General features: G+C 36.7%; 1 protein-coding gene across 3 annotated transcripts in view; it reads right to left on the bottom strand.

The window, feature by feature from the left end:
• Positions 1 to 19479, bottom strand: part of ZDHHC17 (zDHHC palmitoyltransferase 17) — a 92592-nt gene that overhangs the window by 55364 nt on the left and 17749 nt on the right. For 2 of the 3 annotated variants that reach the window (XM_002752805.6, XM_017976226.4), the window contains exon 2: positions 6822 to 6925. The exons of the other annotated variant lie outside the window; for it this stretch is intronic. In XM_002752805.6, the coding sequence (XP_002752851.5) occupies positions 6822 to 6925 (104 nt within the window). The remainder of the gene's footprint in view (positions 1 to 6821; positions 6926 to 19479) is intronic. 3 annotated transcript variants of the gene reach the window in all.

Genomic DNA, 19479 nt, shown 5'->3' with positions numbered 1-19479 from the left:
TCCTAGAATAGAAGTCCCTCCCCCAGTTCCTCATTGGTTGAGCACTATCCAGTTACAATCTTCGCAGATGTTGCTCAATTTTTATTGTCTCCCTTATAAGGTTATATTCTAGTCTTCGACATTTCAGTATGAGTTCCCAATAATGAAACTTCCTTCCCTTTTATGGGCTGACTCCTCCTCTACATTCTAATCGCTTATTGTGATCTTCTAGGTACATGAGCCATGCAGTTTGCTACATTCACAGGCTGGCTGTCAGTGCTTATATTTATCATGCCTTGAAAATGGACCATTTAAAATGTTTTCTCACAGATTCCCTTCTCTTTTCTATTTACCTCCTTTGGTCTGATTTTCATTTAAACCCTTCTGGTCCTCAAATCACTCTAGAAGTCATTTACTATCTTCCTCATAGGAAAGTGAGTCTAATTTGGTTTTTAATAGTAGCAGGTTATTTTGCTGGTAAGTCATGGGCATTGGTTTATTAATCGCTGTTTCAATTAATATCTGTGCTAGTCCCCTCACACAAGGGATAATACAACATCCCACTGCTAAGACTCCTGCCACAATTATGAGAGATGTAAGAATTGAAGCTACTATGCCTTTCCATTTACCAAACCAACCTTCTAGCCAAACCATAAATGGGTCATCAATTCCAGCACTCTCTGCCAGTTCGTTGGCTAGAGTTGTCAAACTGTGTAAAGCTTTTGAGATGATCCTATCTGGGCAGTATTTTTGGGAATGAAAGTACATTTCCCACCCAGCATAACACATATGCCCCTTTTTTCTGCTAGTATCATGTCTAGTGCAAGCCTGTTTTTCCAGGCCTTTTGGCTGGTGGCATCTAACTAGCTAGTCACCCCTTTGAGGGTGTCCCGAGTATAGCTAATGAATCTGTTGATTATAATAGATGCAGTTAATCCAATTCATATTCTTATTAATAGGTGACCACCAGAAAAGTACTCATTCAAACCCAGCAGCAATTTGGTTTGGGGCCTTAAATTCATTAGGCACCCCCTAGAAACTCCTATTGAGTCAACATATATATTGGGATTAAAAGAATTTGTCAAATCTTTCCAGCTTCGGTGGTCATGTGTATTTTTGGGTATCTTATGGAATGTCAGGGTGAAGGGAATGGCCAATTGGGCTAAAGCACAAGTCCCAGTCCAATTGGAAGGTAACCAGTTATGGAGGTTGCTTTTCCTACAATACCACCAGACATCCACCCAGGGTATATGGAGAGCTGAGTAATTACCATGGCCTCACCAGTGACATTTAAGATGTAGGTATAAGTTGAGAATTCTCTCACAGGCTTATTGAACTCTGTCCACTACCTACAGAGACAAGAGGAGTGGTTCATATTCCCTATAGAGGGGATTGCTCTGGGATCTGACCTCCACAATGCGGGAAAGAGCAAGGACACACTCTGAACAAAATCATCTAAGACAAAGCCTATTTTATAACAAATAGTTCACGTAATTTTTTTTTCTTTTTTGAAACAGAGTCTCAACTCTGTCACTGAGGCTGGAGTGCGGTGGCGCAATCACAGCTCCCTGCACCCTCCACCCCCAGGGCTCAAGCAATCCTCCCACCTCAGTCTCCCAAGTAGCTGGGACCACAGGCGCACACAACCATGCTCGGCTTTTTTTCTTTGTATTTTTAGTAGAGATGGGGTTTCACCATGTTGCTCAAGCTGGTCTTGAACTCCTGTGCTCAAGCAATTCTAGAACTAAAATGTACAATAACTGAAGTCACTCTATAGATTCAAAGACAGAAATGAGACAAGAAATACCTTCAAAGACAGAAGAAAGTGTCAGCAACTATGAAGATAGAGCAATAGCAATTACTATCAAGTTGAAAAGCAGAAAGAAAAAAGACCAAAGGAAAGTGAACACAGTCTAAGGGACCTGTGGGACACCATCAAGTAGAACACACACATTGTGGAAGTTCCAGAAAAAGAGAGAGAGAATATTTGAAAAAATAATCGCTGAAAACTTCCTAAATTTGAATATAAACATCAATGAAGTCAAAGTAAAAGGAACTCCAAGATACCCACGCTGAGACATATAATAGTCAAACTTTTGAAAGACAAAAACAAAGAGAGAACCTTGAAAGAAATGAGAGAGAAGTAACTGGTCACATACAAGGATCTTCAATAAGTTATCAGCAGATTTCTCATCAGAAACTTTGGAGGCCAGAAGGTAGCAGGCTGACATATCCAAAGTGCTAAAAGAAAACCAATGCCCACTAAAAATCCTATAAGGACACATGCACACGAATGTTCACTGCAGCACTGTTTACAATAGCAAAGACCTGGAATCAACCAAAATGCCCATTGATGATAGACTGGATTGGGAAAATGTGGCACATATACACCATGGAATATTATGCAGCAATCAGAAATGATGAGTTCGTGTCGTTTGTAGGGACATGGATGAATCTGGAGAACATCATTCTCAGCAAACTGACACAAGATCAGAAAATGAAACACCGCATATTCTCACTCATAGGCGGGTGATGAAAAATGAGAACACATGGACACAGGGAGGGGAGTACTAAACACTGGGGTCTATTGCGGGGAAAAGGGGAGGGCCAGTGGGGGTGGGGGAGCTGGGGAGGGATAGCCTGGGGAGAAATGCCAAATGTGGGTGAAGGGGAGAAAGGAAGCAAAACACACTGCCATGTGTGTACCTATGCAACTGTCTTGCATGTTCTGCACATGTACCCCCAAACCTAAAATGCAATAAAAAATTAAAAAAAAAAAAATCCTATAGCCAGCAAAACTGTGTTTCAAAAGTGATGGAGAAATTAAGACATTCCCAAATAATGGCTGAGGGAATCTGTTACCACAGGACCTGCCATGCAAGAAATGATCAAAGGAGTGCTGCTGAGTAAAATTAAGGAACACTAGACAGTAACTCAAAGCCATATGAAAAAACAAAGATCTCAATAAAAGTCAATATACAGGCAATTAGAAAACCTAGCATGACATAACAATAATTTGTAACTCTACTTTTTCATTTTCTACATAATTTAAGGGACTAATACGTTAATTTAAAAAACTAAACACTAGTATTATTGCAATTTTGGTCTGTATGCCTATATATTGTTTCTACATAATTTTAGAGACTAATATATTTAAAATAATTACTACTTTATGTCTGTTGGAAACACAGTATATACATATGTAGTTCTGTGACATTAACAACTAAAAATATTGTTGTATAGATGTATAGAAGAGGCTGTAAAGGAGCACAATTTATTAGGTTATTGGAATGAATGTAGAAATTCAGTAACAGAAATTCAAATTAGTGTTATAATTTTAAGATAAGTGCAATATCCATAGTAACTGCAAAGAAAAGTAGCTATAGGATATTCACAAAAAGAATGAGAAAGAGATTTAAACACTTCCCTACAAAAATTAAACACAAAAAAATACAGTAATGCAGGAAACGAGACAGAAAAAAAGCTATACGGCATATAGAAAGCAAACAGGAAAATGCAGAAGTCCCTCTTTATTAGTAATTACTTTAAATGTAAATGGATTAAGCTCTCCAATTCAAAGACAGTTTGGCAGATTAGATGGGGGGAAAAAGACTCAACTGCACGCTGTCTACAACAGACACACTTTAGACCCAAAGGCAAGTAAGTTGGAAATGAAAGGATAAAGAAAGAAAGTCCATGCAAATAGCAACCAGAGGAGAGCAAAAGTGGCTACACTAATATCAGACAAAATAAACTTTAAATCAAGAATGGTTACAAAAGACAAAGACATATATTAATAAAAGGTTCAATACAGCAAGAAGATACAACAATTATAAATTAAAAGCATTGAACATTTAACCTAGTAACATCATCAAAATATTTGAAGCAAAAATACAGAACTGAAGAGAGAAACAGTTCCATAAGAAGAGCTAGAGACTTAATACCCCAGCTCTCAATAATGGAAACAACAACCAGACATAAGTAAGGAAACACAGAACTTAAGAAAACCGTGCCCAGCCTGGACTCAAGTATTTATAAAAAGTGAAGTGAACTTACATATCAAAATTTAGTGCTGTGCCTCTTCTTTCCACTGTATATAATTAACAATTCCTAAGCAAATATCAAGTGGAAAACAGAAGACTACGAACAAAACAAACTATGTTCTAAAGACACAAATTTTAGGGTTCTGCCTACTTTTTGTTGTTGCTTTATGTGTAGAAAAAACAAGGCTACGTGTGTCATTCTAATAAATACATGTACAGGTTGGGTATCTCTCATTCAAAAATCTAAAACAGGAAATATTCCAACATCCTGAACTTTTTGAGCACATGATAGATACAACAGATGGAAGATACTACACGTGACCTCATGTGACAGGTGCATAAAACATAAAAAACATTGTATAAAAGTACCTTCAGGCTATGTGTATAGGTGTATAAGAAACATAATAAACGTGTTTAGACTTGGGGCCCATCCCAAAAATATCTAAGTATGTATATGTAAATATTCCAAAATCCAAGAAAATCAAAAATCCAAAACACTTCTGATCCCAGCATTTTGAAGAAGGCATACTCAACCTGTATTAAGATAGCCTATTTAAACCTAAAAACAAACAAACCTACAAAAGAAAACAGAATCACAATCTTTACAGATGTCATGGAATTTCTCTATGTTGTTGCACTCAAAGCCCATGCAAAGGATGAGATCACCTTAAAATCAAACTGTTCAGATCCATCATTTTTAATCTGTTTGGGGATCACAGACTCCTTTGAAAATACAATCAAAGTCACAGACTCTACCCAGAAACATGCTCCAACACACAAAATTCTGTATATAATTCCAAGGCATTCAAGGAAGCCTGAAGCTCTTCCTGTAGCCCAGGTAAGAATGTTAAGTAGTTCACACTTCCTCAGTAAGTTGTAATAAAGGTTACATTACTCTGAGATTTGGTTTGCACTGAGTAGTGTTACGGTTACCAGCACTCTACAAAATGAATATTAAGGGACCAAAAGCACATCAAGTCTTTATATTAGGAAAGAGTTATTTCATAATTTCACAAAATAAAAAATATTGTTTTACTTAGGTAACCTACTGGTGTAACAGATACCACATCATGCTTTCTTCTTGAAGTAAACATGCAGATGATCAGAAAGACCAAGAAAAATACATGCCCTAAGTAAATATGACTATTAATTCTTTGAGATGCAATAAACTTCAGACAATTCTTCTTTTGTTTAAGTTTTTCTGAGATAGGGTCTCACTCTGTTGCCCAGGCTGGAGTGCAGTGGCATGAACATATCTCACTGCAGCCTTGACCTCCCAGGCACAAGTGGTCCTCACACCTCAGCCTTCCCAGTAGCTGGGAACACAGAAGTGTGCCATCATGCCTGATATGGTTTGGATCTGTGTCCCCACCCAAATCTTACATTCAATTGTAATTCCCAATGTTGGAGGCGGGGCCTGATGGGAGGTGATTGGATCATGGGGCGGATCCTCCATGAATGGTTTAGCACCATCCCTTTGGTACTGTTCTTGTGATAGACTTCTCATGAGATCTGGTTGTTTGGAGGTGTGTGACACCTCCTCCCCTCTCTCTCTTCCTCCTGCTCCAGCCATGTAAGATGTGCCTGCTTCGAACTTCATGTTCTGCCATGACTGTAAGTTTCCTGAGGCCTCCTCAGAAGCAGAAGCCACTATGCTTCCTGTATAGCCTACAGAACCATGAGCCAATTAAACCTCTTTTCTTCATAAATTACCCAGTTTCAGGTATTTCTTTGTAGCGGTGAGAGAATGGACTAATACAATGCTCAACTTTTTTGTTGTTGTTGTAGAGACAGGGTCTCATTCTGTTGCCCAAGCTGGTATCAAACTCCTGACCTCAAGCAGTCTTCCCATATTGGCCCCCCAAAGTGTTAGAATTACAGGCATGAGATTTCACATCTGTCCAATTTCAGACAATTCTTAAAGCTGAAGAATCTATGAACTAAATAATCTCCTCTTTGCAGATAAAAATAACCGTTATTTCAACTTCTATATAATTTACATTATAATAAGTCAGATTTATCCTTTTCCTTGGCTATCTCAAAGACTGATAATCTGGTATTTTGACAATAACATTTTAGAAAACTTTGTGATATTTCCCTCAGCACAGGTTAAATAAATAAGTAAATATGACACTAACTATGTTTTATATCTAATCTGTGTACCTGGTTAACTACGTTTTATATCTAATCTGTGTACCTGGTTGGTGGGGGAGAATATTGGATGCACACTAGTTTTCCATTTAAAGTACTTTAATTCTAACAATGTTTTCAAATTCACCATAACTAACCTTAATATTCTTAAGCCCTAATAATATACTTCTGGAAAGATAAGCAAGTACCAAAAGCAAATAGACATATTGAATTAACCAATGAGAAATAAACTAATTTTTGTTTTTATAAGATGGAGTTTCACTCTTGTTGCCTAGGCTGGAGTACAGTGGCGCAATCTCGACTTACTGCAACCTCCGCCTCCCGGGTTTAAACAATTCTCCTGCCTCAGCCTCCCAAGTAGCTGGGATTACAGGCATCCACCACCAAGCCCAGCTAATTTTTGTATTGTTAGTGCAGACAGGGTTTCACCATGTTCAACAGGCTGGTCTCAAACTCCTGACCTCAGGTGATCCACCTGCCTTGGCCTCCCAAAGTGCTAGGATTATAGGTGTGAGCAACTGCACCTGGCTGATAAACTAATTGTTTAATTGAGATATTGATGTTTTCCCATGGTATTATGACTGTTATTCAGATTCATATTTCACTTGAAATACACGTCAAAGGAAACAACTACAACGAAAACCTTACTGTGTAGCCTTGACTATGTCCCATGTGCTGTAATCATCAATATGAGTTTTCCGTCCAAGAGGTTCACCATATCCATGGTTATAATGGCTTTGGGGTTTGATTTCCTGTTAAAAAGAAAATCACACACAGGCAAGAAATGAAAAAAAGAGGTACAGAAAATATTTCCATATTTTATAGTAGTGTTTTTGTGTCGTTTGAGAAATGCTAATTACTGAAATAATTAAGTTTACTTTATTCTAAAGTATATACTCTTTAGGAAAAAAGCATGTTCAAAGAGATGTACCTATTTTATAAATTCTCAAGCTAAAAAAAAAGCTGTAATATTAGAAACAAGTAACAACTTAGTAACTGAAAACCACCTCCAGATAAAACTCTCTTCCCTCGTCATCAAATCAACTCATTCTCTCTGACCAATTTTTCTACTATTCTAGTATAACCCACAGCTCTAACACTCTACTTTAAAGCCTTCATCACATGCACTGTTCTATTCCTCAAATAAACTCTAAGGTCCTAAAGGAAGGAACCTCTGGATATTATTTTTCTGTTACTCTCAGATATCACCTTTCTTAAAACTCCTTCATGCTCCAGGCTACCATTAGATGAAGAAGGAATCGAGCAGTGCTAATAAAAAAGTAAATCTGCTTGAATAGGCCTAAAAATGTCAATATCCCTTTTAAAATATTTTATATAAAAATTTATATATATCAAATTTAATATATATATAAATTTAAATGACAGTTTCAAAGAATATTATATCCATTCAAAGCTTACATGCTGTATTTTCTATTAAATACAAAATTTGCTATATATAGTCAAATTCCCCAATATCACATATACTCCCCAATATAACACAGAACTAAAATACAATTGTTTCTTTTACACAAAAACAGAGAAAAACTGAGTTTGTACAGCTCCAATAACATCTCTGGAAACTGCTATGTTTCTGATATTTTTCACAAACGTATAAATATAAATAAACAGATAAATCATAAAATATTTGGAAAGAAATTCTTAGAACAATATATGCTCTCTTGCCTCTGATAAACCATCTACCACTGACACTTAACAATACAAAGTTAAGGGTACTTTACTTGGGGGAAAAAAGCTATTTAGCTTACTCTAGCCATTCAAATTGTGTCGGAAATTCTAAAACTAATTTGTTTGAGCCATAAATTTAGAAGACTACCAATCTGAATATTCCAACAAAAAGGAATTTATAAATTTCACAAAAGCAAATTCTTCTTGGCATATAATCTTTCAACAGGCAAATGCTTAGTTCCTTATAAAAATGCTATAGCCAACGATAAAATATCTCAGCAATAATTACATATCCACATTAGTAGAAGAAAGGGAATATACAGCATTCTTAAACCAAGATTCACAATATACTGCAGATAGTTCACTAAATGATGTTTAAGAGATTATTCTCAAACTCCATTAAAATAGGTTAAGTGTAGTATTTTGAGTATATACAATGTTCTGAATAACTGACAAAGCAAACCAATAAGAATTATTCATTTAATTTCTTTAAATCTTTTCTATTTAATTTCTCCACTGAATTCCAGTTTTCAATCTTTCTACGCTCTATATTTATTGGGTAAGGTAAAGAAAAATACTTCTAAGCCAGTAACACTTTTTTTTTTCTAAATTTTCTTTTCTGATTCTATTCGCTCCAACCACAAGGAAAATAATTTTTTTAAGCTCCCACTTTGACATCTATATGGCTGTAAGATACCTGAAAAAGAATAAAAACTTGATCACAGCTTTCATGGAGAATGAAATAATATAGCCAACAAAACATGTATTGAGAGCCTGCAATACATAAAGCTCTCTACAATATACTGGGAACCCTGCCCAGGACAAGGTAAGACATGTGCAATGTTAAAGAGCGTGTCAAAAAAACTCTTTTTAAAACAAAACCAATGCAACAACAATGAAAAAAAAAAAAACCACACACAGAAAAACCCATGAACCAAGCATCAACATTTTAAGAGAGATTGCATCAGAATCACTGACTCTTCCTTTTGCACCAGGCTCCACTATGGCTCAGAGCATCACAGTGCATGTATGCAAAATACAGCCTCTCATCCTAAAGGATTTCCCAATCCAGAATAGAAACACAAAGTAGGGAAGAAAAATGAGTCAACTAATACAAGTAAGAGCCTTCCAACAGTAAGTAAAAACACAGATGAAGACAACATAATGTATAAAAAGTAACAACATAACTTGGAAAAAACTTGGAATTTGAAAATGTGCTAAGGCAAATGCTATCCTTTTTTTACTATGGACAAATACATTACTTTTACATACAAATAATATTCACAGAATAAAAATAAGTCTCTTTTTGAGGATTACTATGGGAGTTTTCATGTGAATTTAATTTTATTTTCATGCCCAAAGATCTCACTTACTGTACATAGTGATTAAAGTGTATTCTCAGTTTGTCTCACTGACATTGCCAAATGTAAGCTTACAAATATTACTGGAAATTAGACTTTTTTCCAGTAACATATTAGAGCTAACCTATACCAGTATCTGTTTTGTGCCACCTATAGGTTTTTATTTTTTAATTAAAGGTGTATAATTTTTTAAAAGATGCCTTTAACTAAACATACCTTGAATAATTCTAGAGTGGCAGAGTTATACTTACTAAAAGGTGAAAGAAAGGGTATATAAGCAAATCTCCAACCTGATTTATCACCAAATAAATTTTCTAATAAAGAACTTTGTTTCTCACTTTCAAACAGACTGGATACTGGTTTATCTCTAGGACCAGTACCTTGTCAATATGACAAATGACAACACTCTATCAAGATAACCACAACCATCAATAGGCCCAAGAGTAACAATTCTGATTATAAAGCATATTTTTAACATGTTCATATAAATAAGCATATCCTACAAATGTAGATGATTTTTAAAGCTAAAAATTTGCTATTATATATTAAATATATTTTCAACGTACAAATATTTAGTTAATTCAACTCTTTAAAATCTGTAATTTTTCCTCAATGTTAATGGAAACCAAGAAGCAATTTAATTGCTCTCTCTACCAAGAAAAGCAATACTAATTTTAAAATACATATGTAGGTCATTGTAACTTTCAACAAAACAGTAATTCCATTACAAGCAGGTTGGTATAACAGAAAATAAATCCTTGACTGAGAGGCTAATGAATTGCAAGTCTGCAACTCTCCTACCTAGGGTATACCTAGCAAGTCAATTAACTACTACAGGGAACAGATCCCTCCTTTGTAAATAGGAAAGAACAAAATAAGCACAAAGTTCCTCTGAGATGCCTCAAAGTAAGTGTGAAAGAGCTCAGAGATTTCTAACTACACATACACACATTCCCTTCTTTTGAGAGAGAGTCTAACTCTGTCACCTAGGCTAGCGCACAGTGGAATGATCTCGGCTCACAGCAAACTCCACCTCCCAGGTGCAAGCCATTCTCCTGCCTCAGCCTCCCGAGTATCTGGGACTACAGGCACGAACCACCATGCCCAGCTAATTTTTGCATTCTTAGTAGAGACAGGGGTTCACCATGTTGGCCAGGCTGGTCTCAAACTCCTGGCCTCAAGTGATCTGCCACTTTGGCCTCCCAAAGGGCTGGGATTACAGGCATGAGCCACCACACCAAGCCCCATTCCCGTCTTGAACAAAGCACTTTGTTATTTGTTTTTAGATACTGGATGTTAAAAACTTGAAGCAAATTAAATTTAGCAGAGTTTACTGAGCAAAGAGCAACTCATGAATCTGACAACACGAATAACCAGAAGAGGATCAGAGTTCAGCTTCAGAGCATGAGCAGCGGGTTTTCACAGGCTGAACTCAGAAAGCAATTACTTGATTAGGCAGAGCTAGTTAGGCATTTGCCTTATTTGAGCATGCTCCAAAAGAAGGTCCCAAGTTAAAGGTTAGTTGGTGATTTGTAACTGGTAATGTCTCTAGTTACACTTAAGTTTCATGTCACTGTTTTCAATGAACTGGGTTTTGGTTTGCTTATGCAAGAACACCAGGACACGCAGCTTTATACAAGATTTCTCCAATTAAAGGTATAGCTGATTTCTAAAAAAAAAAAATTCTGAAACTTCTGGATTAGACATTCCCCAAGTTCTAAGGGGAACATACAATGATTTCATATATTTTAAACAGTTATAGCCACTTGGAAGAGTCTTAACTTTATCTAGTTGACAGTCAAAAGGTTTTGTTTTTTTTTTAATAGCCCTGGCTTTGAAGAGAACTGGAAGGAGAGAAATTATCTCCGAAATCTGCTATTATAGGTAACAGACAGTAGACAGGAATAGGGGACAGGAATGGGAAGAGCTGGGATAAGCTGAGCTGTGATAAACACTACTGCTAAGAGAAATCAAAATGACATGACTCAAACTTACAGAGCAGGTACAGGGAAAATACTAGTTTATATGCCAATATGACAGATGCTATAATAAGTGTTTATTTTCAATTATTATATCATTGGTTATATGGAATCATATAACCAATCAACTATTCGCCAAGCATCTATGTGCAAACTAGTTTAATTTTTTAAATGCTTGACCTATTGTGGTATAAGAAGTGTATTCTGTCTTTGTCCCAGGTTCTTGGCACAAGCCTCCTAAAATGCTTGAAATTTCCGAGTGATAGGAATGTTGTCATTCATTAAAGGTCCCTTTTGACTACACCAGATTTTATGCCAATGAACTGACCTGAAGTGGAGCCCCTATGGAGCATAGCCTCAGGAGGGGGCTGGTGACTAGAATGACCAAGAGATTAGAGGGCTGGAATTTTGAACTCTTCTTACTGACCTCCAGAAAGGAGAATGGGGTACTGAATATTAAGTTCTATAAAACCTCCTGAACAACAATATTTGATGAGCTTCTGGTTGGTGGAGACTTTAAGTTTCTGAGAGGGTAGTGTGCCTGGAGAGGCCGTGGAAACCACACTCCCCGTCTCAGACCTCCTCCCATACATCTCTTTCATCTGGCTATTCCTGAGTTGCATCCTTTACGATAAACTGAAAAATGTAAGTGAAGTGTTTCTAAGTAAAGTGTTTTCCTGAGTTCTGTGACCAACTTATGCAAGTTTTCAAATCGGAGGAGGGAGTTATGGGAACCCGATTTATAGCCGATCAGTCCGGAAGTACTGGAAGCCTGATTTGTGACTGGCATCGATGTGGGGGCAGTCTTGTGGGACTGTGCCCTTGACTCGTCAGGTCTGTGCTAATCCCAGGTAGTTAGCATCAGAATTGAACTGAATTGCAGCACACCCAGGTGGTATCCAGAAATTTGGAGAACTGCTTAATGTAGAAAATCCCCATATTTGGTGTCAGAATCAGGTAAGTGCAAAGTGTTTTTCTAGACCTATTAAATATTTAGTTTATATTTATTTAAAAGAAAAAAAAAGGAGGTAGCACTGACTAATGAACCCTCTGTAGCCCAGTATTTGTAAGTTTGTTACCAACCAAATATGGGTGTTTTATAAGCACCTATCAGAAAGAGTTCTCCAGAAATTGGCTCTGTAGTAGTGTATATATGAATAAACAAACATGCAAGTATAGTAAGTTCAGGAATATTACGAAAGAAGCATAATGGAAGGTACCTGCCCTTCAAATTTATTAAATTTATGGTATTAAGGGTCTCTAGGGTAACGGATTCATTGCTAAATTCTACCTAATACTAACACACATTCTTAAAACAAAATAAAACAAACAAAAAGCATACATATGAAGCTCTTTATTAAAAGAAATTATTTCACCCCAAATTACATTTGCAAAATAAAGGCATTTTTTTACACCATAGAAATAGAAAAAAAATTTTGGCAAAAAAGGAAAACCTGAGGTAGTAATGTCTTCTAAATTCTAGGGACATCATAAGGACTTTTAAAGAAATGCTTATGTTTTAAATAAAAAGACAGCATAAGCATAAAAATATATAACCAAGTGAACAACAAATGGCAAGGAAAACCAGTTTCCCCTACAAAATCATAAAATAACTTTCTTTTAAAATGTAATTAGTTAACAATGCCAGCAGATGGCACTATACTCAAGACAGACTTAAAATTTACCTGATACACCATGTTTACTTGGCTTTTATTACTTTTAATTGACACATAATAATTGTACATATTTATGGGATACAGTGTGATTTTTTTTTGAGATAGTCTCACTTTGTCACCAGGCACCAGGCTGGAGTGCAGTGGCACAATCTTGGCTCACTGCAACCTCCGCCTCCCGGGTTCAAGCAATTCTCCTGCCTCAGCCTCCCGGGTGGCTGGGACTACAGGCTCATGCCACCATGCTGAGCTAATTTTTGTATTTTTAGTAGAGACTGGGTTTCACCATGTTGGCCAGGATGGTCTCGATCTCTTGACCTCATGATCCACCCGCCTCAGCCTCCCAAAGTGCTGGGATTACAGGCTTGAGCCACCGCAACCGGCCCAGTGTGATATTTCAATACATGTATACAATGCACAATGACCAAAACAGGAAAATTAGCATATCCATCGCCTCAAACATAATTATCATTTCTTTGTGTTGGAAACATTTAAAATCTGTGCTTGTATATTTGAAAATATATAATAAATTGTTAATTAGTCACTCTGTAGTGCTATAGAACACTAGGACTCATACTTCCTAACTTGCTGTGCTTTTATAACCATTAACCAACCTGTAACTATCCCCCTCCTCCTCTTCCCTGCCTCTAGTAACCACTGTTCTACTCTCTACTTCTGAGATTAACTTCTTTAGCTTCCATGTTTGAGTGAGAATATGAGGTATTTATCTTTGTGATGAACTATCTTTCAGGAAAGACTGAACAAAACTGATTTAAGAAGACATTTGGGAAAATATTCATCAACCTTAAATTCCTTAAATAATGGTTTACTGCAACCTCCACCTCCCGGGTTCAAGCAATTCTCCTGTCTCAGTCTCCAGAGTAGCTGGGACTACAGGTGCGTGCCACCAAGCTCAGGTAATTTTTATATTTTTAGTAGTGATGGGGTTTTGCCGTGTTGGCCAGGCTGGTCTTGAAATCCTGACCCCAAGTAATCCACCCACCTCGGCCTCCCAAAGTGCTTGGATTACAGGTGTGCTCCACCGCACCCGGCCTAATGAACATTTAAGCAAATGCCTAAATGCATACATTTCTCTCCTCTACCTATCTCTTTAAAAATAAGCTTTATTTTTTTAAAAAAAGTTTTAGATTTACAAAATTAATGTTGAGAGTAGTTCTCATATTCCCCACGCTGTTTCCCCTATTATCAACCTCTAACAGTATGATACATTACCTTTAAAGAACCAGTAAGTCCATACTTCACAGAGTTCATTAGTTTTTTAGCTAATGTCCTTTGTGTTCCAGGATCACAACCAGGATACCACCTTACACATTGTCATGGCTCCCTGGGCTACTCTTGGCTGTGACACTTCTCAGACTTTCCTTGTTTTTGATGACCTTGACAGTTTTGAGAACTAATCAGGTATTTTGTAGAATGAACCTCAACTGGAATTTCTTTTATGTTTTTCTCATAACTAGACTGAAGTTATGTATTTCAAGGGGGAAGTACTGCTTTTAATCTAACCTTATTTTTTTTCAAATTTCTTTCAACATTCCTTTAAAATATTTATCTCCCCAAATGTTTATGTATCTTTACATAGTCTGTAATCATAGTATTCACATACTTAATAGTCTTCCCTTTGTCTCCTTATACCATTACAGATAGTTTTTATAAGTACTGCTTTGAACCACTGTTAATTAGTCACTCTGCATATACCAATTTATACAACTGCATATACCAATATATCAAAATGTTCTGAAACATTTCCCAATTGCTGAACATTTTTAGGTTATTCTTACATGTCCTAACTGAACTGAGATGGTATATTTTAGGCATTCCTCTTCTGTCTTCCCCAAACATTCTCTTCATCATTAGAATTTAAGCTATGACAGGACAGGAATCCTATATTAATCTTTTGTGCATGCCCAGTGGTTAGGAGAGAGCCTAGCCTAATACTGGTCTCCCTAAATGAAATGGATGAATTTTTCCTCATTATCGAAAAAATACTTTCTTTAACTCATCTAATATTTCTTCTTTTTAACTGGGGTAAATTCCTAGAGACAGAGTGAAAGGGTATGAATATTTTTGTGGTCCTTGACATGGTATCCAAATTGTTTTGCAAAAGAATGATAATCTGAACAGCAATACATGATTTACTATTTCTCCATAAATACACTAGCACTAGGTATTATTTTTAAATTCCCCACTATTTAAATAGAGTAAGAAAGACTTGCAATTCCAACTTTAAATATATTTTTCTATCCTATTTCATCTTTGGGAATTACCTGTTCATATCTTTTGGTCATTTTATTGTACTTGATTCCTGAAATTTACTTACTATAATTAAACTTTTATATATATACAAGACTCATCTTTTTCATACTGATCTAAAGATTTCTGGTTCCATGTTTAGAATTGTTCATTTATGCTTTCAAAATAGTTCAGAGATTATACCCTTTCTAGTCACATGTATTAGTCCTTTCCTTGTGCTTTTTTGGTTTTCATTTTTAAATTTAAATGCTGCTACAATTATCAGTGCTATTCATGAAATATTTTCAGTTCTCTTCTCAGGCACAAGGTTGAACTGTACAGTCTTGGCCCTTTAAAAGATAAGTGTGTCCAAGTGACTGTGTTATCTTAACCAATGGAATATGAATAAAAAGTATCTGTTGCTTTCAGAGAGCAAGCTTAAGAGCTAACATGCAATTCCCCAGTCTCCTTCCATCTGCCAAGGAGACTGGCCATCTTCTAGAGAGTAGAGTAGCTACTATCCAACCCACGATGTATATGTAGCATAAACTACTAACAGGTTTTTAAGGAACAGGGTCTCACTATGATGCCCAGGCTAGAGTACAGTGGCTATGCACAGACGTGATCATCACCCACTACAGCCTCAAACTCCTGGGTTCAAGTAATTCTCCTGCCTCAGCCTCCTGAGTAGTTAGTACTACAGGTACATGCCACTACGCTCAGCTAAGTCACTGAAATTTAGGGTTGTTACTGCAGCAAAACACCACTTTTCTGGACTAACATGATTCTGAGAGTTGTTTAGTTTGCTAAGTAGTGTGTAAGTGGATCTATATAAATTAATTTCATTGTATTTTGGAGCTGGTTATAACTAGTATATGGTTTTACTACTAATGTTCACAGATTTATCTTTTATCCAGCCACAATGTTAAAATATCATCTCTGAGTTTAGATATCTTTGAATAAGAATATAATCAAATCTCCTGTGAGAGAGAGTGCGTGTATTTAAGTGTTTTCACTCCATGGCTGATGGCATTGGCAAAAACATCAAATGCAACATTGGAAAAGTAAAATGAGAATAATTCCTTATTTCCCTGTATTTTTCCTCCATTTTTAATAGTCAACGTATTTAGGGTTTCTTCATTATAAAGGTGTTCAATCATCCTTATTCAAATATATTCCAGAGAATGCATAACACTGTATATGGATAAAAATGTCCAGTTGATTGGGCATAAAAATGCCAACAGACTCTCACATTATAGAATATGGCCAATTTAATATAGAACATGGCCAATTTAATATTTCATTTGAGATTCTCAATTCATCCTGCAAAGATTACGACTAGCATTATTTTAATGTATCTCCTAGTTGGTCTTATAATGCTATGAAAGTAACCTTCACTCTTCCCCTAGACCTCCCTTCTTCACTACAGGACAACTGTTCTTATCCGCAGCCTACACTCATGCCCTGGCCACATTTCCACTAGGTCCCAGAAAACTAGGGCAGACGTAAAATGATTATAGAAAACTCCAAGGAAGAAGTACATTTTAAGTATTGTAAGTTAAGTATTCTAAATGTTTGCATCAAGTGCACATGTAAATTATTTAAATGTAATTACCAAAATGTAATCTGGATGGCAAAGAAACACAACTGAAAACTCTAAAAAGTATTGTAAAACTCTCTTAGAAGTGTAAAAACCCCATCTTTGACTAAGAATAAACAAAGATATTTAGGCATTTGTTTCAGCAGGCAATGAAGATCAATCAGGGAGTTTTGAGGAAGTAAGTAACAGAATTAGATACACAATTTTAAAAGATAATCTAATGATGTTTTTTTCCTTCCCACCACCCCCACAATTTATACTTCCGCCTTTCCTGTGCTATTTAGTAGAAGGCATTTCTAACTATCAAAATGTCCAAGGCAGAAAATTTCAGCTGGGTGCAGTGGTGCATATCTATAATCCCTACAACTCATGAGATTGATGGGGGAGGATCATGTGCGGCCAGAAGTTTGATATCAGCCTGAGGAACACAGTAAGACTCTGTCTCTAAAAATAAAAATAAAAAAGGCTGGCACAGTGCCTCAAGCCTGTAATCCCAGCACTTTGGGAGGCCGAGGCAGGTGGACTCCTTGAGGCCAGGAATTCGAGACCAGTGTGACCAACATGGAAAAACCTCATCTCTACTAAAAATATAAAATTTAGCTGGGCATGGTGGCATGTACCTGTAATCCCAGCTACTCAGGAGGCTGAGCCAGGAGACTTGCTTTATCATGCCACTGCACTCCAGCCTGGGCAACAGAGCAAGACTCTGCCTCAAAGATAAATAAATAAAATGAAAATTAAAAAATTAGGCAGGCTTGGTGGCACACACCTGTAATCCCAGCAACTCAGGAGGCTACAGTGGGAGGATCACTTGATCCTACAGTAAACTGTGATCACACCACTGCACTACAGCCTGAGCAACAAAGCAAGACCCCCAAAAAAAAAAAAAAGAGAAAACTCATTCCATCTTGATTCTTTATCCCAAAACTTCAAATAGTCACCAAGTCTCAATGCTTCTTTTCTCCAAACAAATCCATATCAATCCCTTCCTCTGTATTAATATTCTCACAAATGGTCTACCCATATTACTGTCCCTATCACCCCCTTACTTAAAATCCTTAAAAATCATACATATAGGGTAAAGAAAGGACATTTCAGCAATCACACAAAATTCTTCAGGAAGTGGTCCCAATTTGCTTTTTCCAGCTTCAGTATCCATCATTCCCTTCTATACATCCTACACATTTATGTACACCAGCCATTCAAAAAAGTCATGTACTTTTAAAAACCTCAGTATCTTTGTGCTCATGTTGGCTATTCTACTTAGAAGACACAACCCATCTCAGGTTCAAGCAGACCTTTACAAATCACGATTCAATTCACAATTCAAAAGTCATCAAAGCCTCCCTTGTCTCAGGCAGTTAAAGGACCTATTATCTGTGCCCTTGTGCTATGCAAATAAATTACAGACAACTAAGGATGGTAGAGACATAATTTTTTTCCAACTTTACAATGAATGGGTTTACCAGGACATAACCACCATCATAAATAGAAAAGTATCCGGTCTCACAATCGTTCAAATTATAATTTTTAACTTTATGATAGGTTTATCAGAGTATTAAATTCATTCTGACTAATGATGAGTTTACTGGGATGTGGTTCCATCATAAGGTGAGGAGTATGAGGGGACTTGAAGAAGTCTGCAGAAAAAATGGAATCAAAAGATTAAAAATACAAACTTTAGGCTGGGCACAGTGGCTCATGCCTGTAATCCCAGCACTTTAGGAGGCCAAGACGGGCAGGTAACAAAGTCAGGAGTTCAAGACCAGCCTGTCCAACATGATAAAACCCCATCTCTACTAAAAATACAAACATTACCCAGGTGTGGTGGTGTGCACCTGTAATCCCAGCTACTCAGGAGGCTGAGGCAGGAGAATCACTTGAACCTGGGAGGCAGAGGTTGCAATGAGCCAAGATGGTGCCACTGCATTCCAACCTGAGTGACAGAGCAAGATTGCATCTCAAAAAAAACCATATGTATATACATATGTATGTATGTATATATATATATGTGTGTGTGTATATGTATATACGCATATAAACTTACTTCTCAACATAAGCTTCATCAAGTTCAAGACACTTTTGTAAATTATGGTATCAGACATTTAGTACATCCCTAAAAAATTGAAGGTCCTGAGAATTTAACCATGTCAATGCAATATTTTTTACACTATTATCTGAAAAAAAATAGGTGCCCTTTAGAGATTTTTTAAGATCAGGGAACAAAAAGAAGTTATAAGGAGCCAACTCAGAACTGTAAGGTGGATGTCTAACAATTTCCCATTGAAACTCCCAAAATTGTCCTTGTCTGATGACAGAAATTAGCAGGAGCAGTGTCATCGTAGAGAAGGACTCCAGGCATTTTCTCTGCTAAAGCTTTAACTATAGCCTTCTCATAGTAAGTAGATATTGTCATTCTTTGGCACTCCAGAAAGTCAACAAGCAAAATGCCTTGAGCATCCAAAATTATGTTACCACAACCTTTGCTCCTTTTTGCTTTTGCTTTGTTTAGACCACTGGTAGCCATTGCTTTGATTGTGCTTTGTCTTCAGGATCATCTGGTAAAGAAGTGTTCATCTCCTGTTACAATTCTTCAAATAAATGCTTCAGGATCTTGATTAAAAACTTTGCTCTTGTCTGCAGCCAATATGTATGCAAGGCTTTTGGCAGCCATCTCATGGAAAGCTGGCGCAACTTTAATTTTTCAGTCAGAACTGTGTAAGCTGTACCAATTGAGATGTCTACAGTTTTGGTTAT

This window comes from Callithrix jacchus, chromosome 9 (genome assembly GCF_049354715.1).
Source record: "Callithrix jacchus isolate 240 chromosome 9, calJac240_pri, whole genome shotgun sequence".
Taxonomy (NCBI): Eukaryota; Metazoa; Chordata; class Mammalia; order Primates; family Cebidae; genus Callithrix; species Callithrix jacchus.
This window is presented reverse-complemented; position numbering and strand designations above follow the sequence as displayed.